Source organism: Schistocerca nitens, chromosome 1 (assembly GCF_023898315.1).
Source record: "Schistocerca nitens isolate TAMUIC-IGC-003100 chromosome 1, iqSchNite1.1, whole genome shotgun sequence".
Classification (NCBI taxonomy): Eukaryota; Metazoa; Arthropoda; class Insecta; order Orthoptera; family Acrididae; genus Schistocerca; species Schistocerca nitens.
Genome location: NC_064614.1, coordinates 790,135,462 through 790,148,919, shown reverse-complemented (window position 1 = coordinate 790,148,919; position 13,458 = coordinate 790,135,462). Strand labels below are relative to the sequence as shown.

Below are 13,458 nucleotides of genomic sequence, written 5' to 3'. Positions count from 1 at the left end.
ATTTGGAGTAGGTATTAAAATCCATGGAGAAGAAATAAATACTTTGAGGTTAGCTGATGACATTGTAATTCTGTTAGAGACAGCAAAGGACCTGGAAGTGCAGTTGAAAGGAATGGACATTGTCTTGAAAGGAGGATATAAAATGAATATCAACAAAAGCAAAACAAGGATAATGGAATGTAGTCGAATTAAGTTGGGTGAAGCTGAGGGAATTACATTAGGAAATGAGACACTTAAAGTAGTAAAGGAGTTTTGCTATTTGGGGAGCAAAATAACTGATGATGATCGAAGTGCAGAGGATATAAAATGTAGACTGGCAATGGCAAGGAAAGCGTTTCTGAAGAAGAGAAATTTGTTAACATTGAGTATAGATTTAAGTGTCAGGAAGTCGTTTCTGAAAGTATTTGTATGGAGTGTGGCCATGTATGGAAGTGAAACATGGACGATAAATACTTTAGATAAGAAGAGAACAGAAGCTTTTGAAATGTGGTGCTACAGAAGAATGCTGAAGATTAGATGAGTAGATCACATAACTGAGGTGATATTGAATAGAATTGGGGAGAAGAGGAGTTTGTGGCACAATATGACTATAAGAAGGGATGGGTTGGTAGGACATGTTCTGAGGCATCAGGGGATCACCAAATTAGTATTGGAGGGCAGTGTGGAGGGTAAAAATCATAGAGGGAGACCAAGACACTAAGCAGATTCAGAAAGATGTAGGTTGCAGTAGGTATTGGGAGATGATGTAGCTTGCACAAGATAGAGTAGCATGGAGAGCTGCACTAAACCAGTCTCAGGACTGAAGACCACAACAACAACACCCAATACTCATGTTCCCTGCGCCTTATGTAGACAATGAAACTCGGGCATGCATTTGCTTGTTTATTTAATCGAGGTAAATTCTTCTGCCTTACCATTTTGGAGTAAGCCTTTGAATAACAACAGCATCCAACCATTGTGAGATGTTGAACACATCACTTAATGCAGAAAAATACTTCCATCGCAATCCTAAATTGTTATGCCAATACTGTTCCCATATCTCCTTTTTCTCCTTAACTTTCTACCCTTCAACCACCTTTCTGTTTTCAAGATAGCTCGCTCCCTTTTATAGCTTGAACTGACTTCTTGGACTACCTAGCTTACCTTGTCTCTTAATTCCCAAAGTGGATATCTACACTCTCTTTCTGCTGGCAGATGTAACCAAGCTAACATCTAGGTATTGCTTAATATGCTATTTATTATTATATTTTTTAATAGCAGTTGGTTATTGTGTAGGTCTTTTGCTTCCTTAACATATGTTTTTACTGTTAAATTGCATTTAGAGATTTGTATGGTAAATTTAAATGATTCTCGATATTTCCTAGATTCCTACGTTCATTTCCTCTTGTCAGTGATGTTGCAAAAGGTCATGGTCGTTATTGTGCAGTGAACATTATGTGCACTTATCTTTGAATAATATCATCCGATGTCCTCCATTTATACATATCATCATCTCCATTTATACATATCATCATTAAAATTTACCTGTTATAAAGAGACATTGAGACACAAGATTTTTGATATGTTGTCACACAGTATCTACCCATTTATCAAATTTAAAGAAGGTTAGAAGCAATTGCATCCTTGTGCTGGATGGAATTTAAAAAAGAAAAATTATCCTCATTTAGTCTAAGGAAGTTAAAAGAATCTAAAATTAATTAATGTGGTAGGTCCTGCTAGGAATTTAGTCTTAAGCTGTTGTGTCTCTATCAGTTTTGCATTATACAAACCTTTTTCTTGTCCTGTGGAGGGATCCACGAGAAATACAGTTTCTTTAAGTGCCCTTCCACTTGCTTACTTAATTTGTGCACTTCAAAAACTAAAATTCCACCCGAACAGGCCATGAAGGCCCAATGGTACCGACCGGCCGCCATGCCATCCTCAGCCCACAGGCATCACTGGATGCGGATATGGAGGGGCATGTAGTCAGCACACTGCTCTCCCAGCCGTATGTCAGTTTATGATATCAGAGCCGCTACTTGTCAATCAAGTAGCTCCTCAGTTTGCCTCACAAGGACTGAGAATTTGTGCATTTTTGTCCAAGTAGAATATTTTAAGTGGTTCCCCTATAAACGTTTTGCACATGACATGTACTGGGGAAAGTCCAGTCGACAAATACATCTTTTGAGTATTGGAATTCAGGAATCATTTGTACCCAAATATTGACCTTTTTGGAACAACATGTGTGACACAGTCGACCAATATCCTTCATTTTAAACTTTATGTGGAAGTTGTCCCAAGAAGTAAATTCCTCAGTATGTACAATTCCCCACCCAGCTGCACCACATTCTAAGTGACCAGAAAATCTATCTTTTTTTAATACTTCACCATTTATGTAGTGACCTGGAGAATACTATTAGAAAATAAGAGGGGTGCACCTCCCCATCTGGTTTATACTTTGGAAATCATTCGGACAAGTTTGTCACATTTCCTATTTGTAATTCCTCAAGCAATTCATCTATTAGTCCATTATTGGGACTGGCTTTCTTTCTGTTTAATTCCTTTTCATGAGTACATCTGTATGGTCTGTTTGCGTCTCTAGTTTATGGTCGTGGTAGATTATCAATTTTACCCTCTAGCACCTGAAACCAGTTGCAGAAGCGACTGTTGCCCAAGTAACTTCTCTTTAGACTCCTTGCCCAAGTAACTTCTCTTTAGACTCCTTTTCCTCTGTTGTGATACCTATGGCAGCCTGAAAATTTACTTAGAAAATGAGCAACCATTCAATGATCGTGAACACTTCTTCTTGCAGTACTAATGTTAAACTTCCGTTACATCATGCACATTACATTTTACAGCTAGTTACAACTTCAAGCTATACAGCATCAGCAATTACAACATCTCTTGTGCATCAGAGCTGTCAAGCATTGACTGACTTCACTTCCTAGAGATGTCAGCAGCAATGTATCCAACTCCTGGGGGTTCCATAGACCAGAGTGTATCTCCCAGGTGGGACATCAGTAGCATGCAATAATGGTTAGCTTCAGCAGGGTCTCAGCACGGCGTGATATCATCATCTGATGCCCCATTTTGCATATACTGTTTATTCGCCACAGCACACAGACCTGCCCAGAGAATACAAAAAATTCTGTACACCCAAGACGGATCGCAAACTTACTCTAAACTAACAAGAGAATTACTTTTTAAAAATCACAGACATCATTCATCGGATTGAAAGGTCAGGGTATGACGTATCACTTCAAGCCAAAGCAACATGTTACACCTCAATGTTTGAATACATTAAGTCATCAGAGAGTAGCAAGATCTTCGTTTGCATAAATTTCCAGTACCCGACTTACAACTGTTTAATCTTCTACATTAGGTATCTTTCAGTTTCCTTTTTGTGGGCAATCTTATTACTGTTTTCTTAAAACCAGTAGCCAGCCGGAGTGGTCGAGCGGTTCTAGGTGCTACAGTCTGGAACCACGCGACTGCTACGGTTGCAGATTCGAATCCTGCCTCGGGCATGGATGTGTGTGCGGTCCTTAGGTTAGTTAGGTTTAAGTAGTTCTAAGTTCTAGGGGACTGATGACCACAGCAGTTAAGTCCCATAGTGCTCAGAGCCATTTGAACCAAAACCAGTAAACCATAAGTTTTATTTAAGGTATGTTTCTTGTGCTGTCTTAGTAACAAATTGACGTCGGTACTGCCTACTTGTTACATGAAGAACATTCCTGTAGCTAACCAGTGCCATTCTCATATGTAATTAATTTGCTAGTTTTTTTTCTTGGCCAGAGTTGTTTGTCAGTGATAAGTGATTCCCTCAAACAAAGTCCATTTCACTCTCCATCTTTGCGGTTCCATCTACTGCAAAATTTATTTTATTCACAATTAGCGATCTGCTTCACTACACATGAGTAGCACTAAATATCTATGGCTGGATGGTGTGGTGTAGTGGTTATTTTGTTTTTGTACCCCTACATAAATTTATGAATTAAATTCAGAAGATGACATTAGGTAACTGCATATCACCACTTTCATATAAGAGGAACGATTTAAGCTATGTATGTCAGGAAAGTTCTCAGGTAGCATGAATGTTATCTTTTCCATGTGCAAGTGGCATGTGGAGTGAGATCTCATGGCAATGATGGGAGTACATCATGGTTCAATTAATCTGTTTACAATCAATGTAAATATTGTATGAGAATCATGGGTAGATGTATGTGTGGTTGGATAAGTTGTTTAATTTGTAGCATATCATGTTTCAGAGGCCGGTTCGGTGGATCGTAACCAAAGGCCACAAAGAAAATAAAAGAAAGGAAAAAAGTCCACACATGATTTGAATATATCGCGTGTAAAGCTTAGTAGGCAGTAAATCTTGGTTGCGGTCCCTTCAAATGGTAGGTTTTCCGCCCTGCCATCCAAAGAATCATGTCTTCATAAACGTTTGATTCAAGGAAAGCAGATATCCGGATGTTGAGTAATCTGCTGCGCTGCTGAAAAACTTTCTGCATGTAAATCAGGTGAAGTTGCACCCCTTGCTGAGGAAGTTTTTTTTGCAGAATGTTTCAGTTAGCTAAAAACTAAAGACTTTGTAGTGGCATTTTTTTTTACTGTGAAGTTGTTCTCAAAATATTTCAGGGAACTAGTCAGTAAAAGTATTAGATTCTTTAGTATTTTATAGTCTCGCATCATGGCTTGATGATGATATGATTATAGTTTTGTTATTGGTCATATTTGTTACGATATTTGGAAGTTAAGTAAGACACTGGTCATTGTTTGAAGAATTTGCAGTGAATTATGAGTGCAGATTGCAGTTGCTAATCTGAGGAAAACAGATATTGAAGGTCTGATAATCTTGGCTTAGAAAGGTCCCGAGTTCGAGTCTCGGTCGGGCTCACAGTTTTAATCTGCCAGGAAGTTTCATATCAGCGCACACTCCGCTGCAGAGTGAAAATCTCATTCTGGAAACATCCCCCAGGCTGCGGCTAAGCCGTGTCTCCGCAATATCCTTTCTTTCAGGAGTGCTAGTTCTGCAAGGTTCGCAGGAGAGCTTCTGTAAAGTTTGGAAGGTAGGAGACGAGTTACTGGCAGAAGTAAAGCTGTGAGTACCGGTCGTGAGTCGTGCTTCGGTAGCTCAGTTGGTAGAGCACTTGCCCGCGAAAGGCAAAGGTCCCGAGTTCGAGTCTCGGTCGGGCACACAGTTTTAATCTGCCATCAAGTTTCATATCAGCGCACACTCCGCTGCAGAGTGAAAATCTCATTCTGGAAACATCCCTCAGGCTGTGGCTAAGCCATGTCTCCGCAATATCCTTTCTTTCAGGAGTGCAAGTTCTGCAAGGTTCGCAGGTGAGCTTCTGTAAAGTTTGGAAGGTAGGAGACGAGGTACTGCAGAAGTAAAGCTGTGAGTACCGGGCGTGAGTCGTGCTTCGGTAGCTCAGTTGGTAGAGCACTTGCCCGCGAAAGGCAAAGGTCCCGAGTTCGAGTCTCGGTCGGGCACACAGTTTTAATCTGCCATCAAGTTTCATATCAGCGCACACTCCGCTGCAGAGTGAAAATCTCATTCTGGAAACATCCCCCAGGCTGTGGCTAAGCCATGTCTCCGCAGTATCCTTTCTTTCAGGAGTGCTAGTTCTGCAAGGTTTGCAGGAGATCTTCTGTAAAGTTTGGAAGGTAGGAGACGAGGTACTGGCAGAAGTAAAGGTGTGAGTACCGGGCGTGAGTCGTGCATCGGTAGCTCAGTTGGTAGAACACTTGCCCGCGAAAGGCAAAGGTCCCGAGTTCGAGTCTCGGTCGGGCACACAGTTTTAATCTGCCAGGAAGTTTCACTACAAATAATGCCGTATGGAAACCTTCACTTTTCATGGAAGCTCTTTAGTAATTTCTTTTAAATTGTTGGGAGTCATCATATTGAATATATAGAATAAGCAATGGTTTGGCAATATTATTTAACAAACTTCATCAGTGCTTTGTAAGTAGAACTAAGTGTCAGTTTTGTACAATTCTCATTTCAGATTCAGTATTATTATATGATTTATTGTAGTTTGTTTTTTAGGGAAGCAATTCGCAAATGACTGTATGGAAGTACAGGATATTTAAACGTGAAATTAATACAGCAACTATAATCAGAAATTTTCCCTGGTGAATTTGTAATTTAAAGACAACTGCCAAATACCCACAATAATCCATTTCTTTCATAAGATGTCTAAAGAACTACAGTATTATATTTTGCTACTGCTCTTTATAAAATTTTCTTATATCTTTTCTTACTGTGCGGCACCAACATTATACATGGTGGCACAAAACAGCCATTGTAGACCTTTATCATTCTGCTGATAACAGAATGTCATAGAAATTACAGTAAATATGTATAGTACCCTATTATGAGAAAAGCTTGAGGTTTAAAAGTAGTAGTATTTCTGTTTTCTCTCAAAAAATACAGTAAATTTATGTGGCTGAATACTGTCATAGCAACAATAAAAATGGGCTTCATTTGGATTATGTTTCTAAATAACTGTTAAAAGTGTAACCACAATTAACAAATGTGAGACAAGATGCTAACAATTACAGGAATTACTGCCTCAAATGTTGTATATAAAAAATTACTAGTGTCACTAAATTATTATGAATGATGTTGCTTTAATATTCACAATGGATAATGATCTGTGATTGATCTGTACAAACCTTATATTTGATGCATGTTTTTTACGATAACAGCAAGGAGTCATGTAATAGGTTCCACATGCAAGAGTAACATACTACGTTGCAAGGAAACTGCATTTAGATGATGTGTGAATAGCAACTGTATTTGATCTCTCAGGGTGCTCTTCGCTCATATAAGTAGACAAGACCACACATAAATAACCCTTTCTTCTCATCTCTCTGTCACAACTCATACATCCTGCATCTCTGAGCCACCTCCCTTGCCTCTTGTATGCCCATTTTATACATTTTCTTCTGCCACTGTCATGTTTTCCACAAGAAGACTCTTTATTTATCACCATTCATCATTTTCCTTTTCTCCTTCTTCTTCTTCTTCTTCTTCTTCTTCTTCTTCTTCCTCTTATGCAAAAGGCTGTGCCTTGTTTCAGCAACAATTCTCTCCAATGCTATGCCGTCCACTTCATTTCTTGATAATTGCACCAATTTTCTTCTTTCAATAGATATTCAACTATTTTTGTCTTGTCCACCCTTTGTTTTTCTTTCCCAAATTTTTCCCTTCAAATATATCTGTTAAAAAAATTGTGGCGGCCCTGCACATGACCAAGAATTTTTCTCTCTCTTTGTTGAATAGTTGCTATTAGGCTTAAAACTGTAATAATAAATTCAAATACTTTTCTGTATTTCAGATTTCCTCCACAGTTGCGGAGTATGTGCCATTGTTTATACCAAGTGTTAAGTAAACGTTTCCCACAAATTCCTCAAAACAATATTGGTGCTGTTGGCACTGTGATATTTTTGAGATTTATAAATCCAGCAATTGGTGAGTTCATTTTTGTACTTTTTTTATTTAACTTTATCTCAGGGTGTCACTTAGAATTAGTATAATTTCTGTCTTTATCTGAAGAATTATTTGTTAGCATATCTGTGGGAATAGCTTGCCATATTAAAAACCAATTTGCACTTTTGTTTTTTATAAGAGAACCGTGAACACATTTTATTCCACCAACTACTTCAAAATTAATGATACCATACTAATAGTTTTCACACTGTCTCAGTTTCACCACAGGAAATGGGTATTGTGAACAAGCAAGTGCCACCTTCTGTCAAAAGAGGACTCATGCTGATGTCAAAAATACTCCAGAATATTGCAAATCATGTAGAATTCAGCAAGGAGCAACATATGCTTCCTTTCAATGATTTCCTACGTGCTCATTTTGAAATTGGACGAAGGTATATATTTGAAAAGCTATCTATTATGGATATTACTTTATTTTGGTGCACATTGAAGAAAACGTTATTTTTTTCAGATTTTTCATTCAGATTGCATCAGATTGTGAAACTGTGGACCAGGCATCACATTCAATGTCTTTCATCAGTGATGCAAATGTACTAGCTTTGCATAGATTGCTTTGGAACCATCAAGAAAGGATCGGTGATTATTTATCAAGCAGCCGTGACCACAAGGCTGTAGGGCGCAGGCCTTTTGATAAAATGGCCACATTGCTAGCTTACCTTGGTCCTCCAGAACATAAACCTATAGATTCACAGTAAGTTTATCCAGTTTTAGATAAATAAATTTTCATAATATGGCTTCTGGTTGTGAAATTAATTTTTGTTAAATTTAAAGCCTGTATAATGTCGCGTAGTTTGCTTTTTTCTTCATATGCCAGGTGGAGTTCTATTGATATGTCCAGCACAAACTTTGAAGAAATAATGGTCAAGCACAATATGCATGAGAAAGAAGAATTCAAGTCCATAAAATCACTGAATATTTTTTATCAAGCTGGAACCTCAAAGGCTGGATATCCAGTGTTCTACTATATTGCTCGTCGTTACAAGTGAAGTATTCTTCATAATTACAGTATTAAAAATACTGTACTCTGTAAAACAAGTGATATGGATTGTTTACTTGAAATTTATAAACCATTGCATTTGTGGTACAGATTCATCTCGGGGATTTGAGTGGTATATCCATAAACCTACAGTCTATCCTTTTCATAATATTGTCATATCCAGTTCCATACTTCAGTTACAATTTAAAATACATTGTGTGTGTGTGTGTGTGTGTGTGTGTGTAAGAGTGTACCAACATGCAAATAAAAAAATAGCTTTTTATATCTTGTATGTCTCTATTCTTCTGAAGGAGAAAAATTATGTATTGTTTCAGTTTTAGATAAGTGTCTCCTACAAAAAATGTTGCATATTGCTTTTGTATTAGTTTTCTTCCAGCTTTAATCATTTCTATTCAATCACTATCATCTCGTGGAGATTTTTCTCTCACATGTCGTTAATGGATTCATAAACTTATTTCTGTTAAACTTACACAATGTCATTATTTTCATGCTGTCTATCTTTGTTTCTGATTCATCATTGAGCTTTATACAACTATTCTCAGAAATAATTTAATTATTAAATATAAAGATTCACTTGTAGGCCACTGTACTTGTAAACAGTTGTTACAAGCTATTATGGGTCACCCTCCTCTAACATTACCTTTTCTTTCAGTTCCGAAACCTGATTACTAAGTTGGTCTATTTGGTATTGTACCCTGTCCATTTTATTATTGTTTTCAGTTAACTGTTTTCAGTTAACTGATCATTGACTGCACCAAATTTGCTATTGTTATCTGTTTTTATTTCTGTTAACTGATCATTAGCTGCACCAAATTTGCGGTCATCGTTCTTCATTTCCTCTAATTTTAATAAAATCAACTGCAAAATATTGGTTTTCACTGTTTTTGTGCTGACTACACTTTCACTTGGTTTAAACATGTCTTGGCTGGGTCCTACAGCCTTCACATCTACATCATTACTCTTGTCTCTATTCTTTTTCCTAGCAATCACACTAGTCCACCAGAAATATTAATTTCACAAATAGTTTGTACTTATATGTAAAAACAAAGATGATGTGACTTACCGAACGAAAGCGCTGGCAGGTCGATAGACACACAAACAAACACAAACACACACATGTCTGCTTGTGTCTGTATATGTGTGGATGGATATGTGCGTGTGTGCGAGTGTATACCTGTCCTTTTTCCCCCCTAAGGTAAGTCTTTCCGCTCCCGGGATTGGAATGACTCCTTACCCTCTCCCTTAAAACCCACATCCTTTCGTCTTTCCCTCTCCTTCCCCTCTTTCCTGATGAGGCAACAGTTTGTTGCGAAAGCTTGAATTTTGTGTGTGTGTTTGTGTTTGTTTGTGTGTCTATCGACCTGCCAGCGCTTTCGTTCGGTAAGTCACATCATCTTTGTTTTTACATATATTTTTCCCACGTGGAATGTTTCCCTCTATTATATTGATATCAATAGTTTGTACTTATATTTTCTGATGTCCTTCATCATAGTTATCAAGTCCGCTTTCAGTTCATGTGGTCCGCCATTGTTGATGTTATTACATCACTGTTGATCCGACTTTGTAGGGCAGTCCCCAGGTCTTCTTTCTTCGATTGACTGGAGTTTCCATATATATAAAAGCTAGAAATGACACACATCACTTTTCTTTCTTCTTCTGCAACAGACAAATTTTGTTATCGATCAACAGATCACGGCTGATGTCTGTACTTGTAATCTTACCCTCCCACACATCGCCATTATATTTCCCCGTTATTTGCAAAACATTCGAAAGCTTTGAGAGGCATAAGATATACAAAAGAAGAACTTTTTACATATATTCATTATCTTGTTGTTGTTGGCTCTAATTATTGTCGTGTCTAGGGGTACATTCTTGAGGCAGTAATTTTATAACATCCGGGTTCCTGAAGGATTTGCGTGGTGCTATGAATATCTTTTTATTTTATCCCATACTTTTATACCACACCAACTTTACAACTTTCACTTCTACCACATCAAAAATTACATTGTTATTGACAAGTTTAGAAAAACGTCTACTTCCATCTGAGGCATGCCCACCACTACTTACATTCTGCTGTACTCACAATTTCCAAAGAGTTTACAAAGCAAAATAGTTTACAAACTTTCTTGACTGTAGAAGAATCTTTACCAAATTATATCATTATTGTATAAATAAATCCAGAAATAAATGTGGTAATTAGTGTTAGATTGTGCAAGTAACAATATGAGTTTTAAGTATGCTAGAAATTTTGTAATTTCAAATATTTTTAAAGGAAGAGTGGTTTTAGCTCTTAGTACATATTGACTGTAACACATTAATTTCATTTTATACATTTTAGCCTGAAATATAATAGATTGTAAATAAAATCATATGATGAAGTTCATTCAGTTAAACAGTCGAGAATGTTCACCTGTACAAGAATCGAGAGTATACGTGGTATTGGTGATTTCTATTAGTAATGTTAGAGGAGGGTGACCCATTATAAAGTGATTGCTGTGATGAAGTTGTTGAATATTTATTGTATCAGCATTGTCATTTATATCATTTCATCAATTCAAATATGTAAGTGTGACTATTGTCAGCTCTTTTTACGCCAACCTAATTTACCTTTCTTGATGATGATGCTCTTTTACAAGATTTTGCTTGAAGTCAGTTATAGGTTTCAGTTTTGACTACACTAGTATATTATTGTTACTATTACAGGATTGGTGAAACAAATGGAGATCTTCTTATTTACCATGTTATATTAACACTGAAGCCTTTCTGCCACTCTCCATTTGAATTAGTGGTTGATTTTACTCATACCTGCTCTGACAACAGATTTAGGTAGGTTAATCAATGTTAATTGCCTATAACTCCATTAATATTTCTGTCAATCAATGTCAATGATCATGTAAAAGAATTATATATACTATCAGAATGCCGAGCAATTCAGTTCACTAATGTTCTCTCTGCTTTTGCAGGACAGAATTTCTGCAAAAATGGTTTTATGTTCTGCCAGAAGTAGCATATGAAAATGTTCACGCTGCATATGTTTATAACTGCAATAGTTGGGTTAGAGAATACACTAAATTCCATGACCGTATTCTAGCTCCATTGAAGGTATGACCTAAACAGTTTACAAACAAATTGTGTGTAAACTTATACACATATTTTTAGCTGTAATCTAATCATTTAAGGTGAAAATGTTGTTGGTAAATCTATAGTTGTTCAGACCACGTGGCTCCTCTTTATGTTTCTAATTCAATTTTCATGCTGCATATTGCAACATAATACTCACTCATGCAACGTAGTGTCTCAGAACAAAGTAATGCTTAGTTTTGTCTGCTATCTAAATTTCAGTTTCTCCCCCGTTGTGCTTCTTGTTTGTTTATGCTCATGGCCGTCTGCCAGTTTATAGGGTGTGAACTCTACACTTACAGTAACTGTGAAACAAAATCCCTCAGTGTATTGTGACCACACTGAAAGTCTTCCCCTAATGCGCTGGCACTTGAACGTGTCAGTTTCATGTAGTAGGTATTTTGTACTGCGGTTGCATCAAATACCAGTAGATGTTGACGTGACCCACCTCATTTATGACACTACCAAACTCAGCAAGAAATTGCACAGTACCATTACTGAATACTTAGTGTTGTATCCTGGTCCATCACAGAGTTTGATTACAATCTTCACAACACCAGAAGGGATCGGCAATCCCTAGGGCCACGTGCCCTTTCTGCTATCGATGAATTGCAGTACATGGGTGTAGGCTGGCTTCCCTGACTGTCTTCTTAATTTTGTCCGTATTGGGTCAGGTATGGGTTGCACAGTCATGAATGCCCACAAAAGGGTGAAATTAGTATACTGCATACTTTGTAATAAAATAATGTCAAAAAAATCTTTAATCAGTGAAGCACTCCGTTCACTAATGGAAAAATGCTGCTATTTCTCAACAGAAACAATCCGTTATTGAATTCTTAAATAAATGCAAAAGAAGAAAACAAGCAAAGATCATTTCCAGAAAAGAACTATTTAAGATTTTGCAACAGTTAAACTAACATTCCATTCAAAAAGCTGCTGTCACTTATTTTAAAAAAAAATTTGTTTGAAAACATTCATACTTCGTCTTCTGGCACATAGTGTGCTGACCTTTTCAATTTTTACACCTACTCATAGGGGAGGGGCGGGGGGGGGGGGGGGGGGGACACCAAAAATGAAAGCTACATTTTTAGGTCCCTAATAATATATCCGAAAAAATTCTCTCTACATTGTTGTAAACATGCAACATGCTAATTATTTGCAGGGTAGAATCACACACAAACAGTACTGAAACATATTAGAGATGTCACGGCACAAGTGACAGTCCTGAATGGAGGTATTGAAGTTTATATCATAGTGTAATGCAGCTTTCATATTACTAGGCATACAACCAGGTAAACTTAGATGAGCATCAGTAAAATACAAAGTGCAGTTAGAGTTAGAGTGCAATGTAACATAAAAGTATGGATTTAATGGCAGGTCAGATGAGCAAAAGGCATTCCCATGTGTTATCATGCTGGCCACAATGGACACAATAGTCTGTTTAGTGGGTGTGGTTTTAGTAAAAGGTGAATTACATGTGAAAGTAGTGGGGACTTGCCCTTCATTACAATTAGAGATAAATGCAGAATGCTTCTCAGAGACCGTGTAGCTGTCTTAAGTTTGTATTCTGAAGCAAAGTTCAGACCAAGCCAATTTAGATTTCCCCATATTAAAAATGGAATCCACAATATAACACTGTAGCCAAACCAATGTCACACTTCACACACACTCCCCAGACTGCATCATAACTGTGACTCAAGCCAGCCCAAGGCTGGCTTATTCATCTGATTCTGGGATGGTCTCACCAAAAGGTGCTCTTGTTGATAAATGCCATCTTGATGGTTGTACCATAGTGTTTAACAGTGATCAGGTGGCACCACTACATCACTCCCCTCCCCTACAG

At 37.4% G+C, this 13,458-nt stretch overlaps 1 protein-coding gene across 1 annotated transcript in view; it reads left to right on the top strand.

Annotated features, from left to right (window-relative positions):
• LOC126262186 (neurofibromin) overlaps positions 1–13,458 on the top strand; it is a 502,919-nt gene that overhangs the window by 209,891 nt on the left and 279,570 nt on the right. The window contains exons 26-31 of the mRNA XM_049958602.1: positions 7,329–7,462; positions 7,698–7,872; positions 7,950–8,189; positions 8,289–8,480; positions 11,199–11,321; positions 11,459–11,597. Coding sequence (XP_049814559.1) covers positions 7,329–7,462; positions 7,698–7,872; positions 7,950–8,189; positions 8,289–8,480; positions 11,199–11,321; positions 11,459–11,597 — 1,003 coding nt within the window. The remainder of the gene's footprint in view (positions 1–7,328; positions 7,463–7,697; positions 7,873–7,949; positions 8,190–8,288; positions 8,481–11,198; positions 11,322–11,458; positions 11,598–13,458) is intronic.